Here is a 21501-nt window from a genome sequence, read left to right on the forward strand (position 1 = left end):
GAAATACAAATTCAAGAGCACGTCACAGCTGTTCTAATGCCACAAACAGATTTCACCTTTTTTTCTTGTCTTTAACACGCCAGTCAACATAGCTTTTAAGAAAACAGGAAATGTTAAGGCAAAAACAATTATGCTTCAGGGTACCCCCAGCCAAAAGGGAGGTCACATGCATAGTTAGAAGGCCGTGGTTAAAAACGAAAAAAAGAAGAAACAAGAAAACGCCATGGCACATTCCAAGGTTTTAGAACAATGAAAATGAAAATATTTCTTTGTATGCGTTTCCGTGCAAAATCGCTTTAAACATTAACATGATTAAACAAATTATCTTTATTGACTGCCCTATATTATGTACTGCAGTCATTCATGTTTATAGACGTTCTTTTAAATCCATTTGTTGAATATAAATAACAAAGCAAGTTACATCTGAGCTATAATGATAATATTCGATTAGTCTAGGGAGAAAACATCAACTGAATATACAAAATGCTGCAGTAAGAAAGAAATGCTCGGCTAAACGGTAAAGATATAACGCTAAAATCAGGAATCAGAGGTTTGTCATTTTCTTAGAGCGAGGAGATTTCTGCTGATAGAAAGATGACTCATTCTTCAGTAGTTTACTCAGTTGCATAATGTTTCGGACGAACTGGGGGGAGGGAGATTTTGTGACATTAGAAGCACATGGAAGTGACAGTAACCTTTACATGATTCCATATGACACACATCCCGCACATACTACAAAAAAGAGCTGTCTCATTTTTATTTGGATATATTAGATTTTCATTTGCGATGTAACCCGTAAAAGAAGTTTTATCACAAATTATTGTTCAACATGACAGAACAGTTACCAAGCTGTAGTTTATGAAAGCAATAGAATTCAGGAGAATATTGCGAAAAAATTCTTGTATCGTGTGATAATGGATTGATATACTGTTGCTTGACACGTTTAGCAGTGGTTAAAGTGGAGTTAATTGCTTGTTAACAAAGTTAGTAAAACGCGTAACTGGCAACTTGGATGACGTCATGCTGCGTCTACCAGGGGATGATTGAATTCGTGTGGAAAAAAAGTCAATATTCACAAAATATGACGCAATAGAATCAAAACCCCATCAGGAATAGTATTTTAACACGACAAACAATCTAAATAAAGTAGTTAAAACGAAAGAAACGACCTAGATAATAAATAGTAAACAGGCAGCTGTCACAGGAACTCTCTCGCGCTCTCTCTCTCTCCCGCTGAGTCTCAAAATATGCCAGTAGTATACTAGTGACATTGGTGTAGAGTGCGTCGCGCAGTGCCACCTTAGTGCCACAGACAAATTATTTTATATATATACCCAGCTCGCTCACACACAAACGTTGACTTTCACCATGGGTGACAGGAACTCTCGTCGGATCGGCGAATTAGTGCGAATGGAAGGGAATAGCGAATGCGCCGATTGTGGTCTCGCAAGTAAGATTATATTCAGCGGATTACAGTGAAATTAATTTGGTTTTTTGCCCCGTGGTATGAAGGGGGTTTACGTGGTAAAGTGCCTTCTTTGAATATGGGAGTGGCATGATGCCCCGTCGTACCCTAATTACCCTGATTCTTGGTAAAAACGCCTCCAGGGAATGCGTGCCCTAAAGTGTATTCGTGTAATAGGGTGTAGTCTGGCCTGAGCTTTCTCCTGGGCGAATAATTGATTTTATGCTGCTATACGCCGTAGTATAGCCATATATATTTTTTTTAATTTACAAAGGTCAAAGTTCATACATACATATTTATATTTTTCTCAAAGGTCGTCAGGCTAGGCTTATTTTATCTTAAGAGGTATCTTACAGTAAAATGGCCAGGCCTAATCAGGCTGACCTTTTGCCTTCTGCTCACAACCTCTCTAGCTAGTCGCGTCTATGAAAGGATAGGCTGAGCCTAAGTTACTTTTAAACATTTTTTCAAGTTAGTATATTAACTTAAAGTTAGTATATTAGTTAATATACTAACTTAAGAGATGCTAGGGGAATGGTGCTTCAGGACGAAGGCAATGTTATGCATTTGCAGCTTCAGTTATAGAGCCATTATTTTCTCGCTTATTTTTTTACTAACTACCTAATATTATGCATGTGTGGATTCGCCTTTTTTACAGATTTATGATCCATAATTAGATATGAATTAGGCTAATTTTAAAAACTGATATTTGAAATGTTTAAAAAATTCATTTGTCAAAAGTAATTATTTATTTTTAGACTGCTTGTTACATTTTTTCTAGCCAATTCAAGATTAGTTTATGCCAGAATGGTACCTTATCAATCAGACAAACCCATGAAAAAAAATATAAAATAAACAATTATTATTCATTGGTTGAAAGGGGGTGTAGTCTGTGCATATGTATTGAAACGATCATACACACACTAATGTGATAACCGGTATTCCTTGTTAAATAAAAATAAAAATTATAAATGAACACAAAGCATTTTGCACTGTTTACATTATACACAGGGATTTCTTTATTCTTTATATTCATCATCATCATCACATTTCATCTTAGGACATCCTTTCACCCTAAGATAGGCTAGTGGTACAACTCAGGCAATCCATTCTGCCTTCTCGTAAAGGACTTTACAAATTTTTTCATAGACTCAAAAATAACAACACATGTCGGTACCTTATATATGGCCCTATATGTCTTTGCAAAAAGCTAAATTTCATCTGCACTTGCAACACAGTCATCTTCCATGTCATTTTCATTTCATAAAATCAGTATTTTATGAAAAGGAATCAACATCATCATCATGAAAAATCATTATCTCGAAAAGAGCACAAAAAAATGAAAAACTGAAAAAAATTTTTACCAGTACTTAATGCTTATGAATTTCAGTTAACCAAAGCTTCTCTAGTACTGCTTCCTCCCCTTCTTCCCCATACTGAAAAATGGTTTACAATTTTGCTATTTATATCCTTAAAATTAAGAAAAATCTAGCATCTTTTATTCCAACAGTGAGCTGAATAGTTGGCGAGACAAATGTTGTCACTCAAGCAAAGCTAAAGGGCTGGACTAAGTTTACTGCGGCATTTAAAAATAAAGTATCCTAATGTTGACGTCATCCTTATGTAACTTGTTAATCGTCAACATTAGCAGTGCACAGCACCTCGGTTAAAACAAAATTCTATGAATATGCTATACTGTACCAAGAATCAGGCCACCATAGGCCTAGGCTTAGTCAACTAATCAGTCCTTTGGATTTCAATTATAAAATTCAACCAGTCGGCCTACATCAACATCAAAGTTATTAATGGCAGTGACCAGATTAATCACCAGAGGCCCCCTAAATTCTGTATAATATCTTGGATGATTTCAAATTAACTCTTTGAGTACTGTACCTACTTGTGCTTTTGCAGAGTAGGTAGTCCAAGGAGAAAGAGCAGATTAGGTATGATAAAGTGTGTATGAATCAGGTGTTTGTTTATTTATTTGAATGATTTTAGAGTAAAGGAGGACATCTGAATACTGTATGAAGCACATGGAACTAGTGAAAGCTTATGTTACATGAGTGATGTGATGTGGAGAATACTGAGGATGTTTAAGGAGGTACATATTTTTTGTATAACACTCAGAGGTTTTGAAGAATTAATTGATGCATGTGGGATAATATGTAAACAGGAGAGTGACTATTTGGTATAAAAGTGAGTCTGACACATCAGTGTTACAGGAAACCCCCCATATTTGCGTTCTTACGATTTGCGGACTCACCTATTCGTGGATTTCTCTATGGAACATTTATACACATATTATTCATGGAAAATTCGCCCATTCGCGGTATTTTTCACTGAGAAATATTCACTAATTACTGTATTTTCATATTTTCATGACTAAATGCAGTTTTTGTTATAGAATTATTAAAATACTTAGGCATAAGCATTTTTAGAGGGGCTTTTTTTTGTGTTTGAACTATCGAAATAGGTAGTTATAAGTGTTTTTAGAGGGGTTTTAAGTATTTGCGGATTTTAGTTATTCGTGGGGGGGGTGGCACACATCCCCCCGAATACAAGGGTTTACTGTATACCCCCAAGGTTAATGGAATTCCCTAGACCATAAAATGTTGGTGCCAGTTTGTGGATTAAGCAAAAGAGGTTATGGACAGAATGCAGTATGAAGGAACTGATACTTGCAACCTGTTTAAGTGTTTTCAAACGGAAAACTTTTTAAGTAAATGGTTGGAAGACTTCAGTTTTAAGGTTAAATGTAAGTCAGAAAGATGGAGCAGTGATTGTTTGTGTGGAGGTGGGACAATATATTTAGTTGATGCATACAGTACAAATATTTTCAGGTAAATTTAACAGATAATGATAGGCTGAGAGGAGTAAATCATATAATAGTTTTAGTAAGAGATGCAGAAGCTAAGCAGAAAGTTTGTTAGAGGTAGGCTATGTTTCTTAAGTTAAATTAGGATCTGTGAAGGGATTGTTGAGCCACTCCACAATGGAGATGAAAAAATGTGCAATAAAACAAAATTATGTTAATATGCCTAGGCCTGGTCAACTAATCAGTGTGTTGGTTAAGCATTTTGGAGTGGGTGGACTTTGATTTCAAAATTCAATCAATCAGTCTAACTCAACATCAGAATTATTAGTGGTGATGACCAGATTAATTACCCGAGGCACCCAAAATTCACTCTATACCCTGTACTATCTTGGATAAATTCTGAATTTCCTTTATGATTGCGTGTTGTGATTTGTTAAAGTAGTCTAAATTAAATGTGGACAGACTTGTGAGTTTAGTTTAACTCCCAGCTTTGTTAAAGGTGAGGATGATAACTATAAAATTTTAAGAAGCTATGATTGATGGGAATGAAGAAAATGAAATGAAGTACTATTGTACTATATAAGTAGGCAAGAGAAGGGTTTAACTTGTGAGATGTGTAGAGATTAGAGATACAGTAGAACAGAAATATGGTAAGAGGGTTACATGGAAATGAGATTGGATAATAGGTTGCTGAAAAGGGTATACTGTATACAGTAATCAGAAGTCTTGGGAAGCAGGTAGAGATGTAGACTGAGAAAATATTGGCTTCGTGGGGTAGAAGAAATGTTTAAATAGAAGGCTTGAATATCCAGGAGGCATAAAAGTTCTGTATGTTTAAGATTGATATGTTTGGCTTATTGTATGGATTGGTCAGTCACTTATGATAGATCTTGTTTTATATACTTATAGATCGTGTTTTATAGGTACCTTTGATTGTGTTGTGAATTATTATTCTTCACCAATTGATGTACCGTTGTAGGTATTACAGGTTTACTTGTTTTGTTTATCAGTGGAGTCATTCCTTATAAGGTGAAACTGCATAATGGTAGAAAAAATATAGTGTCCACATAAAGTATATGTAGCTTTACTGTACTGTATAACAGCTACTGTATATGGAACCAGCCAAAAACAGCAATCAGTAACCCTGCAAACTTCCACAGAATAGTGTGCCCATATGTGAAGAGGGCAAAAAAAAAAAAAAAGTGAAAGAGACTGACAGATTTCAAGTTATCTGGAGAAGGAAAGAGAAGGGAAATTTTGTACAGTACTAAATAAAAAATGAAAATAAAAGTAACACCTACAATATAGCAAGGAAGACTGCCCTGCAATTTTGCATTAAAAGTAATGAAAACCCTCTAACACTGGGTTGTGTAATACCATGGTGCGTGAAGAGAATGTGGAAGCTGATGCTTTGTGAATAAGTAACAAGCACCAAAGGCAGTAGCAGAAATAGCCTAATCTAGACATTACGTGAATGATGAGTAAGCAGGAAAACTGCAGTGATAGTGTAAATCAGTGGTCCCCAAACGTTATGTTACTGCCCACTTATCTCTCAGGCTACATCCATAAGTGTCTCCTCTTCTACACTATTCTGACATTATGCAGTTTTTTTTTTTTTTTGCCATTTTGTGTTTCTAAAGGTTCAAAACAACCACTAACAAAATGAAAAAAAAAAAAAAAAAAAGTTAACAAAATGAAAGGATACCGGTAAATGTACATCTCACCAGTATCCTGCTGTCTGCACTCTTTAAATACTGATATCATAAAGATACAACCAAATATTTGGACTTTGCTTATATTTTATAAAAGGAAAAAATGTTCTCGTGGATATGATGCCACCGTGCTGCATGTAACCTGCCCCTTTTCTTTATTGACATTTTGATCTTCCCACTCCCCTTTAGGCTACTGTCTACTTTGGGAGTCACTAGTCTAAATCATGAACACTTTTGTGTGTGTGACTTGACATTCCTAAATTGATTTGACATGAAATTAAAGAAGATGGGGGCTATATTGTTTTGTAGAAGTATCTATCATTTTAAAGGTCACTAATGAATATGTGAAATGAAAAATTTTCTAAAAGAGTAGTAACAGCATGAATGAAGGGATTACTAAGTTTTTGTTCAAAAGATTAGCCTTTATTTGTGTAAAAAGCACAAATTAGTGACATGAATAAAATTTGGCAAAGAAAGATACTTTCATATTTGTAAATAGCAAAAATGAATGACCTGGATAACATTGGGACACGAAAAGATGCTGGCACATTTGTATACAGCAGAAATAAATGACATGAGTAGTGTGGGGCAGGAAAAGATGTATTGGGATTAAATCACTGTTATTTCTCCTTGATATTTAATTTCTCGTTATCTTAACTCGGCACATATGCATGTTCTTTTGTTATTGGTTGTATAGTATGTTGAATTTTAGTGTGGATCTGAGGAACTGTAACTTCCATTTTTATGAAAATGCTACCAAAAAGTTTTGTAAAATCTTGAAAGATTTCCCAAAACTTTGATTTTCTCTTCTCTGAATGTACTCTCAAATTCATCTTTGAGGAAGGTTATTACTTCACTAGCTCCAGGGTAGTAGAGGTAATACACTGTACAGGCAAAATTGTGGTTTGAACAAATAAGAGAAGTTGACTATTTTGGTGACACTTGACAATAAAATACAAGCCCCTGACTGGAGAGCATGAGTGATAGAGAATGAAGCTTTTTTGGAAGTTGCTTTACATTTTAAATATTGAAATGAAAATACTCTTGCCAGTGAAAAATTACTAAGTAGAGCCAAATGTTTATTAAGAAATTTTTAATTAGTAGCTTACAAATCCTGTGCTATAGAAATTGCTTGAAAACCTAGTAAGAACAGGAAATGTGACCATTAATTACACCATGATACTATAACAGAACCAAAGAAATGGGCCTAGAAGTGATTCTGGTCATGAAGTCTGTTCGAGTGAGACTTCTAATACTGTACCAGTACCTAGGCCTATATACAGTATACGTTTAATATTTAATACTGAAAAATTGAGGAAATTCTGAGGATAACAGTGTTTAACTGCAAAATTTTGAGATTCAAAGCTGGAGACCATTTATAAATACAGGTAGACTAATCTCAGGTTATCAGTTTAACTTCAGTATCAGTTTTGAGGGTCCACTAAGCACAGACAGAACTGTTATGCTGTAAAAGCAAAACATGAAAGAAGTTTTTATGATACTGGGTAATATAGTACACAGGCACTGGGCCCTAAGTGTCAGGGTGTGATCATATTTGGTTACTTTCCATATTTAGAATACAATTTTTCCTTAATATCATCAGATGTACAGATATAGGTTAATATGAAGATTTACTCTTACTCGCAATGCTGCAACATCTATTGGACACTGTAGCACACCTGAACCCATTTTCTAATGTATTGGATAAGGTGACACCTGCAATGATCATCAGTGCTTCCATGCTGCCTTCCTGGCTCAAGTGAATCCCTAACCATGATTTTTGATTGGCTAATACTTTCCCCTGTACTCTCTAGTTTTGTAGATAAACAGTGATGCCTTTTCATGTGTGTGTGTGTGTGTGTGTGTGTGTGTGTTCATTCTACCACTGATGCAAGACATGTCTTGAAATCTCCTGAGGAATAAAGCAACCTTAAATGATTGTCTGTACAAGGACCTCTGATTTTTCAGCTTGTTACTGATGAAAGAAGAATTTTGTGACCGCTAGAAAGGACTTTTAAGGAAACAATTGCCAGGCTGACATCAATCTTAGTTTATTGTATATGTGAGAGAAAACCGTCCAAAGCATTTGGATGCCTGATTACTTGAAGATGACATCCACTGCTGTGAACTGCAGGAGACTGGATGTCCTTTAAGAACAAAAAAGAAGGAAAGTGAAATAAGTTGAAAAGGTCATGCCCTTGCCAAACTCTGATTAGCCAGGGAGAGAGGTAATAACCTGTGACGGAATATCATCAGAATCCTTGATATTCAAGTAGGCCTATGATGATGTAAGAAAGCACTGAAAAGAGGATCATGAGGAAACCTCAAAATTTCTATCACTATGCACTCCCCCCCTTAAGGTGCTCTTTGTAAATTTCTTTATTGGAGGCATCAAGGAAGTAGTAGTTAGTAAGACTGACACCCTCCTCATACGTTGCAGACATAATGACAGTATATTTGTGAAAATGTGGGGTGATGAAGTCTTACTATGACTAAAGGAAGCCTTTGAGCAGAAGTCTGGCCTCTTCTGCTCATTCCTTAGTCACAGAAGGAGTCATCATCTCATTTTTTCACAGATATATTGTTAATATATATGCAATGTATGAGGGTGTCAGAGATTAACTATTACTTCCTTGATGCCTGATAAAGAAATTTACAAAGAGCACACCTTAAGGGGGGTTGCATAGTGATGGAAATTTTGAGGTTTCCTCATGATCCTCCTTTCAGTGCTTTCTATCCTCCTCTTTATCAGTGAGAGAAGCACTCACAGCAAACTTCCTTTCATGTGTGACCTCTTAACTCAGAATAGTGACATGAACACACACATCTCAGTGCTTGTTAAGGCCATGAACTCCGACACTGACTTAGCAATGCCAGTGAGTGCCCCTCATGTCACTTTAAGACCACCACCACTACATCTGGTATATCCCCTCAACAGTTGGTCTGCAACCCACCAGGAACTCCGCAAAACTATCCAGCAACTTGTGGATAATGGCTTCTGCACCATTGTGGTTTGAGAGGGTTATAAAAACTTATAGGTAAGTGGCATTATAATAGATTTTTTGAGCCAAAACCATGACATTCATTAACCTCTTTTAAGAAAATCAGGTGTTATTGGCATATACTGTAAAGAACACGAAAGAATTTTTCAAGAGAGCAATACCAATAACATCGCCCCACAAGGATAGCAATATTGGTAAATTGTTGTGTACTACCAATAATAAACAAGGAATCTCATCCTTTAAAGCATCCTTGGACTGGGTGAACTCCAAAGGGCCAACATGGTATACAGATACACCTGTCAAAATGAGGACTTTTTGGCCACACACTGAGATGGCAGTGACTTAATTGTTGAGGTATCTCACCTGCCACCTCCAAATATGTGCCCCCAAAAAATAAAAGTTCATAACAGGATCCTTGTGGACAGCAAATTGCAAGAGAACCTCTTGTTGCCAAGTTAATTATGCATGGCAGGTCCAACGTGGGTGCTTCTTCCTGATTGAAGCCATTTGGATAAAAGAGGAAAAACCTTCTATAAACCTCCAGTGTGAAAAGTTCTTCATACATCTAGGGGACACTCTTATCACACACAAACTGTCACTTGATACCAAGTTCCCTTTTCCCATGCATTTAAATGGTCAACACTACACCTGTCCAATCTTTTGATTATTTTTATTGGTTGAAACTTAAATTTAAATACAGTGCTATCATGAAATATTTACCTGGTAGTTGATTTTAAAATATTAAACATCAGTACTTTAAAAATGCATGGGGCATGTACTAAAAATTTACTGGAAAATGAGATACAGTACAGGCTACATTGGCCGTGAAATGGACAGAAATGGGGATATCTAAAAAAATAAATAATAGAGTCTACTGTATAGTTAGATGAATGAAGGAAATCCGTGATATATTCTAAATAAATGTGTGTACCTTAAACATGAATGATGTTATTTAGGAGATCATGAATTGGAAGTTGTCAGTAAAAATAAATGTACTTGAAACCTATAAAAATTGCCAGAATTGATGAGTTTCTCTTGATAATGAACAAAGTTAACAGCTTTTAATTTTAATGTGGCCCATTTCTTCAAGTCACAGATCATTCTTCACTCATGTATTGTACTGTGCTGGTTTAATTTCTTTGTAGTTTGCTGTATTACTGAGAATGGAAAGGAGAGAAAGCCGTATATCATAACTAAACAGATATCGTCACATGACTGGTAGATCTTCAAGGTCATCTGTACCTGATGATTACAGTTTGACCAAAAGTAATAACCTTGTACAGTATTTTAGTCATGACCATTTCTTGTTACCTCTTTTCCTAATTGAAGCATTACCCTGTTTGCAATTTTGACAATGTATCACATTTTTTAGTACAGTATTATGTAATCAGTCATGATAATCAGGAAGGCTTTGTTCCTGTAAAGCTTTTTAGCCAATTTTATAAGCTTTTAAGAGGCTTTTACCACTTTCATAATGCTGTGAATTTGAATGGTACTGAACATGTAGTACCTGTAAATTTATATAAAATTGATTTTGAACATGTACACAAGGGACCATTTTATGTATTGCATTAGGTAAAGGACAGTTTATTCATTGATGTAAAGGCTGTAAGGACACAGCATGTGTTCCTGCTGTTTATCGTAGAATTTTCCTGCCAAAATTCAATGAAGCGATAAATGAATTGATTTGTGTAAATTATTTTAAAGGGATAAAAACTGCTGTGGATGTCTTAAGCTTTTGTGAGTTTCTGTATAGTATACATAGCCTATATTGCATGAAAGGCCTCTGCACATAGGTTACAGCATTTTGTATATTTATCTATTGTTTAAACCAAGTAGATGATTTGATACCAGATAGCTCCTCTCCAAATTTTATTCGGTCTCGTTCTTTACCAAAAGAAAATGTCCTTACAAAGGCTTTATTCAAAATTTTTCAACTTGACTTTCATCTTCTGTTTCCAGTTTTGGTGTTGTTCATGATCACCTAAGTTAATACATAGTAAATAAAGTTTACATGTATGTAGTCATTTTAGGGTGACACTACTTTGCAAATTCATTATAGCCTATATTTGGGGAAGCAAGATCTGGTCATATACTGTTCAGACATTTCTGAAATACATCATAAATTTTGATACTCAATAGTCTATTAGAATAGTACCAGCTTTTAGAAATTAAGGTGGGTATGTTCTCCATGACCTCAGTGAGTGGTTGTGTTTTCATGAAAATTTGCAGTGTGTTTTGTTGTAAGACAGGAAATGATGTGTCCCCACTAAGTTGCAGTAACAGTGATCCATTGTCACTGGATATTAAAAGTTGTCGTTAGTGAAAACTTGTTCTTATTTGTGGACAGTATTGCATAAACATTTACAAGTATGGTACATTTCATACATAATATTTTGCACCATATTTACTTCTTTGCAAAGATAATATTTGGCTGGATTTCCCATGTTTTTGTGGTATCATTTTCAGGATGTACTTGTTTAATACTGTACAATGAAAAAATAATTTGCTAAGCTTCCTAAAAGGTTGGTTTATGTATTTGTCTTGCTGAAGTCTTTGGTTGTAGAATACAGTATATCAGAAGTTAATATACAGTAAATGATGTTGATAGTTTGATGGTCTGATTTTCTCAACAAGAGTGAAAATGATTTATTGCACTGTATTCATAGTTTTTAGGTCTATGGTATAACTTGAGGTATTGTGCATCTTGGCATTTATAAATTTCTAACATTTTTGCATTTAAATTTTGCTTTACTATCAGGCAAGTTTCTTTATATGATTTGTGATTCTTCATGTCTGTAATAAACTAAAAAGCAAATAGAAAATACCAGTATACCTCTGTGTCACATGAGTATGACAGATAGGCTAATAGGTTTTAGGCAAAGATTTTTTTTTTTTACAAAAAGTATAGGTTTTTATTTATCAAAGCTAGACAACAAAATTAAGTACAGTATTTTATTTATCAAAAAAGTAATAAGGTATTGTTATTGTTCTTGTATAATTTTCTTAATTTGTCAGGTATAATAATAGGTTCCTTATTTAGAGGGTAAATGCTACTACATACTTTTGTTTTATTAAAGAAAAATAGGATTAAGTAGCTACAAATTAAAGTTCAGTCATTTCTAGAAACATTTCTAAGAATATATTTTATTTGTGACTGGTGAAATACAGTCATGAGATTTAGAGTACATGCAATAAAAACTTGTGATTTCCAATGTGCATGGGCATATTACTGAAGTTTGAATAAGTGTTTTCACATGTTAAAATGAAACATTTCTAAACCACTTGGACCCCAACAGTAAATACACTATTGCATGTGCTTTGCAGCAACCATTTCCATGTGGATGTGTACCCTAATTGCTTTCGCCACTAGCATTGAACGACTTTCAGTGTATTAATGTTGAGGTCCACAATGTACTTAATGCTCATCACATAGCTTCATAGTGTTTGCCACAGTTCCAATCTTCATTTGCTGTAATTCACTTCATATACAATAACATCACTATATATGAAGTACTTAGAATATCACACCCATAAACTGAACTGTCCAAATGTATTTAAGTCATTCATAAATACAGTACTTATGATTACTAAACAGGGACAGTGGTATTTGCTTGCACTGTTGGGTTCAAAAGTGATGTTTTTCAATCTACACATACAGAACTCACACAGTTCCATATCACTTGAATGTAATGTCTGTAACTAGGTTATACATTACTGTACAGACTTTTTACAGTACGACTTAATTTTGGCTTTCAGCCTTCTGTGTTGTGGATTAATGTTCCTTTGTTTTATTATTTATAATTAAGTGGTACAGTTCTGTAGTTCAGATTTTATAAGATACTACTGTTTTTCTTCTGGGTTAATAACAACTTCATATGGCATACATTGCTCTACTTTTCATGTTAGTGTGGGAGTTAGAACTGTAATGTTGAGAAAAAGATTTTCTAATCAAGCTCTGATCATTGATATGCACAGTACTTTCAACTACTTTACTGCATAGTGTGGTTATTAATATGGGGACTGGAAGTGATATCCACATTGGGTTTTAAAAATAAATTGACATTCACTTTGATAAGCACAGAGCTTTGTTTAGCATGCAAAGTGTTAAGGAGTTTGCATGTGTTGAGCATTACTTGATTCATTATTTGTCAGGTATTTTATTGTGCTGCTTTTTCATTATTGAGAAATTCTGACTGAGGGATGAATAATATAACATATAAATCATTCTGTACCTGATAGTACCTGAAAACTAAAAGACATATGATAAAAGTAAATGAGATTTTAATTCTAATATTGTATACGATTATAAAATTTAGAAGACTCAGAATAGTCAAGGTACAATATTAGTGAATTGTGTCAAATTTTTATGTGCTTGTAGTACATATTCATGTTATGCCCTTAAATAATAAAATAATATTTTTGTTTTATCAATAAACATTTTTTGGTGGGTTAAAGTTGGGACTTCCATTGCTTGTCAAATAAAAGAAAAGATACGTAAATCATTGTTATTTAGAACATAGTGTCTTATGTTTACTTGAAAGATGTTGACTCTCTGCTGTGATTAGTGGGAAGGCTCTGAAATATTGTAGAATATAAGAAAAATCATGAGTAAAATGAACCTAAGTATGGAAACAGTATATAAATGTCACATTACGAATGCTTTAGGATACAGTATGTGAGTGACTGCATTAAAGTATAATGACAGTTTATATATACAGAATTTTCTGTAATACCTATGCAGTATTTCATAAGGAAACAGCTTACTGTACTGATGTCAGATAACAAATGCTTTTTGATATTCTAGTGGCTGTATTCAAGTACTGTACTATGACAGAGTATATGTACAGAATTTTTGTAATGCCAATACTTGTAAAGAAGTCAGGACTAAGAAACTGCATTATGCAGGTACTATAGGAACTATTTAGATACTGTATTGTATACAGATTAGAAGTTTCAGAAAATTTGGCTTCATTCCTTGCTGAGGACATTTTGGTGCAGTAGACCCTATTTCAGTAATACCTGTTTATGCAGTAGGCCCTATTTCAGTAGTACTTGATGCTGTAGGCCCTATTTCAGTAGTACTTGTTTATGCAGAGTATAATGTGATTAAATGGAAGTATTTCTTATATGAATATTTTAAATTTCAGATCCTGAATGGGCATCTTGCAACATTGGCGTTTTTATTTGCACAACATGTGCTTCTTTACATCGAGGATTGGGGACACACATATCTCAAGTCAGATCTTTAAGATTAGACAAGTAAGTAAATTATGTCTATGAATGTTGTTGAAGATGTGTTTGGATCTTGTGAGAGTTACAGGAAGGTAATTCTGAGTACAGTACTTGTCTTGTACAGTACATTATGTGATATGCTTGGTACAAAGCAGTACAGTACTTTATATTGTATCATGTTGGGTAGAAATAGGATTACAGGTAGTCCCTAGTTTATGGCACGGGTTCCGTTCCTGGCGGCACGCCGTAAGCCGAAAATCGCCGTAACCTGAAGCATCATAATTATAATGGTAATAAATAGCACTTACAGTGCCGTAAGTGCAGGTAACGGCACTGTAAAGCGGGGTGATGGCACATAAAGCAGGTGATGGTGCCGTAAAGCGTATAACAGCGCCCTAAATCCACTTGCGGCGCCGTGAGGCAAGCACTGTAAGTCCGGAACGACGTAACCTGAACCTGATGTAACCCGGGGACTACATGGGTTTTCTGTTACAGGTTACATTTTTCTTGCAGGGATTTATGTACTGTAATAGAATTTTATATAATTTAATTTCAATTATTTAGCGTATTGTTTGTTTTTACACAAATCCAAAAATTTATGTTGTGTGACTTGATTCTTTTTTCTCAAAACTGGTTAGTGCTAGTTTAGCAAAATGATGTCATTATTGCTGATTGAATTCTGCAAGAAATGGACTCATTCAGGGAACCCCATCTTTTCTGATGCCAGCTCTTTATATTTAGCAGATTTCCTTCAGTAAGTCACGTACTGTAGTTGTTACTAATGTTGCATTAGTTTTCTGTAGCTTTTGTCATTATTCACTGCATATCCCAGTATCCCAGTAATATTAGATGAGTTTTGCTAGGTTGTCTCCCATAAGGTTATTTATTTTACAACTGCTGACTGTTGGTAATTTTCTCAGTTCGTTATTCAGTTCAGTCTGTCATATTTGAATAACCTTTTTTACTTATGTAAAAGTCAAAGTTTATATTTTATGGAGGCTTGACGTCATGAAAATTGTTGGCATTGTGTGGCAGGGGGCCCTCAAAATATGTTTTATGATGAGAAAGCTATGTCTTCAGCTGTGTACTTTACTGTGGAACAGTGTTTTTCAATGATGAGAAAGCTATATCTTTAACTGTGTACTTTGTTGTGAACAGTGTTTTTCACTGAAAAAGTGATAATCATATACTGTACAGGGCATTCATTCAATTAGGTTTAAAATTATAGCTTAACTTTTGTAGTTTTATGACATCAAGTACCAGTTTGATGTGGCTAAGCAGTTATCTGTGGTGAACACTCAGAGACACAAAGGGAGATTCTGTTATATGTGAAATGACCAAATATTAGTTGTTGCATTGTAAAGTTCTTAATTACTGCCCCTCTCATTTCTTTTTTGCCTCTGCAGTACTTATTCATTTCTTGGAATGAAAACTTGAAATGTTGCAAACACTCTTTCCCACAAAAATGCTCTTTTCTCATTTCTTGCACTAGAGATTTACTGCCATAAAATAACCCTGTCTTGTATGAGCAGTCATTAAGCCCAGAAATGAAAAAGCCCTATGTGTCAAGAGTTATCTTTGGTGGATACTGTCAAAGAGAGATATTGAGTTAAATGTCAAATGACCAAGTACTGAGATAGTTGTTAATTATGGAAATTCTCTCTCTCTCTCTCTCTCTTTCATTTATTTGTTCTTACAAAGCCTCTCTGTTTTTTCTCTTGTTTCCTCTTGCTTTCTTGCATTGAAAATTTTCTGTCTTTTTCTTGTATCAGCAATCATTATGCCTGCACTGGAGAAAACCCCTTGTTCCAGTGGATTTTATTTGCGCATTTGCAGAGAGTGCAAATGAAATGAACCAAAGGTATATCCTGCCAATTCTTAGATGACAGAAGCAAACAATTAGGTCATAGAATTTTGACAAGAGGTACCATGTCAAGGTGGTTTTTACATTGCTACTCAGCCCAAATGTAAACTAGTACACCAAGCATTCTTGAAGGCTACTAATCAAATTGATTATTGCCTCCTTGTGCCCAACTTTAACAGTAGTGTAATCTTATACAGTAGTAACTTCCTGAACCTTTAAGGACCAACCCACATGATTCCATTTTGTGTTGTTTTTGTGTATGTTGAAATCTGTGAACAAATCTTTTTAGAAGACTAAAAAAATATAAAGGCATAGCAAAATGTGAAAGCTGATAAATAAAGAGTCCATTCAATAAATAAACATCTTATTGCATTTATGCTTAATGCCAAAAAGGGAAAAATTAGCTGAACAATGAGTTATAAGCTGCTTTTGAAGATGGGTGTCATACTTTGCTCCCAACTATAGGGGAACCTTTCCTCTTTATCAGCTTGGTTATCCTTAGTGGGTGGGAGTCACCCGAGGTTCTTATTTTGCTTTTTCCATCTGTGTGTAATCAGGGCTCTTGTTTTGCTTTTTCTGCCCTTATCCTTCAAGTTGGTTTAGTTATTTTATATGTCAGTGAAACCACAACAGTTGATGACTGCAAAGGTAGTCAGAAGAATAGGGCTTTTTTATTTTGGTGTAAATTTAACCATATTGAAGTGCTTTGTCTAACTCCAGAGCTACAGAATATGTCTGTATGGTATTCTGAAGGTTTATGTTTTTGCAGATGTCTTGTACAGTTCATGCATATTCCAGTGCAATAGTGTTATTTCATTGTAAGCTCAGCATTTGCATTTACAGTATGACATTTGTTTTGTATTGAATGTTGTCTGCACTACTTTGTCAGAAGTAGACCATTTTATAATACAGTACATGTTTTCTCTAATGTAAAACTATGGAACAGTCATTCTCTCAGTACTATATTATGTTTTTACATGATGTTTGTGGGTAGTGCCTCTTTGCTTGAATTCTTGCAACATATCTCAATTGCAGTGTGTTTTCTTATATCTTTGTAGATTTATGTAACTTTATTTATTTTCATATCTATATACTATTCTTCTAGTTCAGGCAGGTCTTGATGGACTAGTTCTGACTTGGTTTGGTTTTCTACAAGACATGTTGATATTTCATCCTTGAGGTGTTGATGCTGGTTATGAACCTTACAGAAAAAAGTTATGAGTTGAGTGCTCAGCTGTCTGTAAAATCCTTCAAGTATTCAACCTGTGCATTTTTATGGCACTCCTTAACTTCTGTTTTGTACAAGATAGGTAATTTTGTGTCACACAGGAGCGAAGGAAATTTAAGGAAATTTTGTGGTTTGTTATTCTCATCAGAGCTAGTGGGAAGAGCTCATTTGAGTATGCAGTTATAAATTGGTAAGCAAAGAAACATTAAGATACTTTACCTTTACCCTTTGTAGAATCACTCAGAGTACAGAATGCCTATAGATGAGAGAAGAATATGTGATATAAAAGCACAACCAATTGACATTGTAATTTTGTTTAGCAGTGATTCTTGACTAAAGTCCACGATGTTGTAGGCACAAGTAGTAACTCTAGTAAGCTGTTCATTCTGCAATGGGAAGTCCTTGATTACCCGCCTCTGTAAACATGATATTTGTATATGAAATTTGGCCTTGAATTAAGGTATGAATTCTTTGAATTCAGAGACTTTACCCAGGGAATGAATCCTGCTCACTTGTAAAGGCTATTTCAGTGAAACCTTGAGTGGGCACTTGAATACTACGATTTTATTTACATCCTCTACCATTCTGTTGTAGTTAAGGAATGGTTATCTTGGGTGTTAACAAGAATGTTGTAGGGAGTGAGTTGCATGACAAGCTAAAAGCTGCGTATGGAAATTAGAAACCAGGTACTGCCTTGAAATATATTAGTTTCCTACATTTGCATTCTCCCTCTCAGGACAAGAAACTGGAAGGCCTTGCATTTCAACAAATATCTCCGGATTGGTTCACTTTGCATGGACAGGAATTATTGAAAAATACTGGTAATACAGAAGATGGTTGTAATTTTGTCTACAACCAAGTAGAAATTTACAACACTGCTGAATCTGCCTTTTGGGCATGCTTATTATTTTAAGTGGTTTGTTTATTTGAAACTCTAAATAATGAAAGATTCTATATTTTTACTGCATAGCTTTCATTGAAATGGGAAATTTCAGAAGGTATCTATGACTGTGATGTTGTTCTTTGTGGTTTTTGTATTTACTGTGCTGAAACCATCATTCACCAACCACCCTCTACTGGAAGGTGCATTAATCCTATTTCCCACCAAGATTCTCTGTGTTGTGCTCTATTTTTTTGTGTTTACTGCTGACTCAATAAGTTAGTCTGTTTAGAGTTAGAAATTAGAAAAATATCCCTAACACCTATTCATTACTCTGGTTCTTATCTACCTAACTTTATCCATGATGAATGATTTAACTTTTGTGTATTAAATGTAAATAAAATCTGTATCATTGTGTCTTTCACTATCAATAATTACTTTCTAAGTAAATGTTTTGTAGTTTTAGATCAGTGTGAATTATCATTTTGTAAATAAATGTCTTCTTGGAACTGATGATGTTAACAGTACTTTTCCTGTCATTGAAATAATGAAGGAAGGAAGAATACATACTACAGTATATAGAATACAGTATTATAAAAAATATTTTGAACTATTGACTTTAGGCAGAAGTTCTCAAAGCATTTTCAACATTTTGTTTCTGGTGAATTTTTCATTGAAGCCTACACTTTATACTTGCCAATTTAAGAAAGATCTTAAATGATTCAATTAATAACAGTATGCTGCAAATACTTAAAAGAGTCTTAGTACTGTGTATAATCTGTACTTGTTTCAGTTGGTTGGACAAGCATACTAGTTTGTCTACTGATTTCATTAGTCTGAAGAGATGACAGTTTGGAATAGCTGTACAATAGTGGATTGTCAGCCTTGAATAATTCAAGTTTGTCTCGCCACAAACCCTTACATTTACATACCCTGTTGTAGGTATCACTCGAAGTCCCAGACACATCATTTTACACCACCTCGTAGGTACTGGTGGGTCAAATGAATTACACTTTTTGCTTTTCAGTGAGTGGCTCCATTCAGGATTACAGTACTGTATATAATTTCCAATTTTTATATTTCACTGTTGTATTCATTCCTTTCATCACAAATTCCATTGAATTGAGTGCTATAGGTTGTGTAAGTAATTGCATAAAAGTGCAAAAAATGCAGATAAAAAAGTGAAGTGTGCAAAGGCCTTAGAATGGGAGGGGGAATACTATAATAATCTCTGATTTGGTTGGCCTGTACACCACACTCGAAACAGATGGCTCATTTAATAAATAACAGTACCTTAAAAAGATAAGTGTATAAACTGGATAAGCTGAAAATGTTGAAGATTCAGACAAACTTTTTTTCAAGGATTTTTTCTCGTAATTGACATTCATGGTTGGTTGTTGACCAGACAATCACATAAAATGTATATAGTAGTAAGTGTTGCTTTGCATCCTCTGCATTCTGTAAGTGGGTCTTATAGATTATTCATTTATGGGTCAAGTAAGCATGACCAATTCATGGAATAGATATTAATTCAATGTGGCGTTCTTTTTTGTATGAAGACCACCACAGTCAGCTGTGAGTTTGATCTGTTTCAACTTTATATAAGATTCATTATTCTTTAAAGCTGCCTATTTACCAAAGATAATAGTTTTTAGAGATAGTGACAAATCACTTAAGATATAGGTGTATTGGAGAAAGGAGGAAAAATCTCATACAAGAACAGGTTTATTTAATCTGGGCATTGAAGTTTCAGTTTTAGCTAATTTACCCACATCTAGAAGTGTGATGTGGTGGTTCAAGAATATTAATGTTTAATTTTAGTAGTTGTGTCTGCATGTAACAAAGAGAACTGAAATTGATGGGAGTAATTGTTGATGCTCACACAATTCCTGATTCCCCTGTACTGTAATCCCCATAATGTTGTTGATTTGTCTAATCATTAATGGAATCCTTCAGAACCATTTTACCCATGACCTACCTCATTCCTGGACTCATGGAATCTTTTGTTTGCACTGAGCAATGTAGAGGGAACCATTTGTTATTCAACATAGACTTGACTGTCATGCAGTGCATTACAGTATTCCTCTTATTCTTTGGGAAAGGCATTATGGTTTGGCTCTCAAGATATTGTCTGATAGCATGATCTAACCCATCCAGATGGACAGTGTATAGTGTTATCAGAAATGTAAAATTATTCATTAAAATTGCTGCTTCAGTTAGGAGGTACAAGATTTACAAGTTTTAGAGAGCTTTGCATATTTTTTATGTGAAAATATTCCTTAAGGCTTTATACTCCCCCTGTTTGCAAAGATATTGCATATTTACATATAAGAGATTTGTTAGTGCAGTGAATGGAAGGTCTTTAGGAGTATATGGGTTCTGTTAACCTTTTAAGATTCACTAGTGGGGGATTGGGTCCCCAAGACACTTTTGTGGCAAATCCCACGCTCACCTCTTATGGGTATAGAAATGTTTTCCTTACATTTTCACTATAAATTTGTTTTAAATAACATAATGTTGTTCATGGGGTCATTTTGAAGCTGAATCCTTATACTTTATTGTAGTATGTCCAGAAATGGAAAACAAAAGACATGTAAATTTATGAGCACCTTCCCCAGCTCTTAACATTGCTGTGGAATAAGGGCTTTACTGTGTTTTTTGTTAGATATCTGTCTGGTAGTACAGTATATTGATAAACAAATGCTAATACTTATGTCAATTTATATAGTAATAGAACAGTGTAAGTACTTTATCAATTTGTTGTTTGTGAGGTGGGTTTTGTTGTAAGTTAAATCTTTCTCTTAAAAATGTTTTCCCCATTATAATTGATGTATTAATATGGCAACTGTTGGAGCAAAATACTAAGCTAATTTGCAACTAAAGAAAGATTTTAAGTCTCCTTTTGAGTTGTAGAAGTGAAATAAATTACAGAGTAGACCAAAATTCAGTGTTGTATATGGAAACCTTTGATCTCCTCTTTTTAGTTGAACTTATCATTACTCCCAGTAGCAGTCTGTTTGGATAATTGATGATCATAAGAGCTTTTTATCATGACGACTAAAAAAGCAGTACTGTAATTGCCTTTGTATGTACAGTGTTATAATTTTTGTTCCGGATTTTGTAGGTGTGATATAGGTTTTGAGACTGAATGTCAAAATTTAAAAAATTATAAATATTGTAGTTTAGTTTGTTTTGAAAAGTCCTTAATTTAAAGTAATGTGTACTGGTATTCAATTTGCCAAATCAAATCCACTTTCAATACTGCTCATTACTCTAGAGAGAGAATTTCTTTTGTTATCT

At 34.5% G+C, this 21501-nt stretch overlaps 1 protein-coding gene across 1 annotated transcript in view; it reads left to right on the forward strand.

Annotated features, from left to right (window-relative positions):
* Positions 1 to 1236: 1236 nt before the first annotated feature.
* LOC136833700 (arf-GAP with dual PH domain-containing protein 1-like) overlaps positions 1237 to 21501 on the forward strand; it is a 32688-nt gene continuing 12423 nt past the window's right edge. Inside the window, 2 exon segments of the mRNA XM_067095892.1 lie at positions 1237 to 1450; positions 14145 to 14256. Of these exon segments, the coding sequence (XP_066951993.1) occupies positions 1369 to 1450; positions 14145 to 14256 (194 nt within the window). The 5' untranslated portion in view covers positions 1237 to 1368.

Source organism: Macrobrachium rosenbergii, chromosome 52, assembly GCF_040412425.1.
Source record: "Macrobrachium rosenbergii isolate ZJJX-2024 chromosome 52, ASM4041242v1, whole genome shotgun sequence".
Lineage (NCBI taxonomy): Eukaryota > Metazoa > Arthropoda > Malacostraca > Decapoda > Palaemonidae > Macrobrachium > Macrobrachium rosenbergii.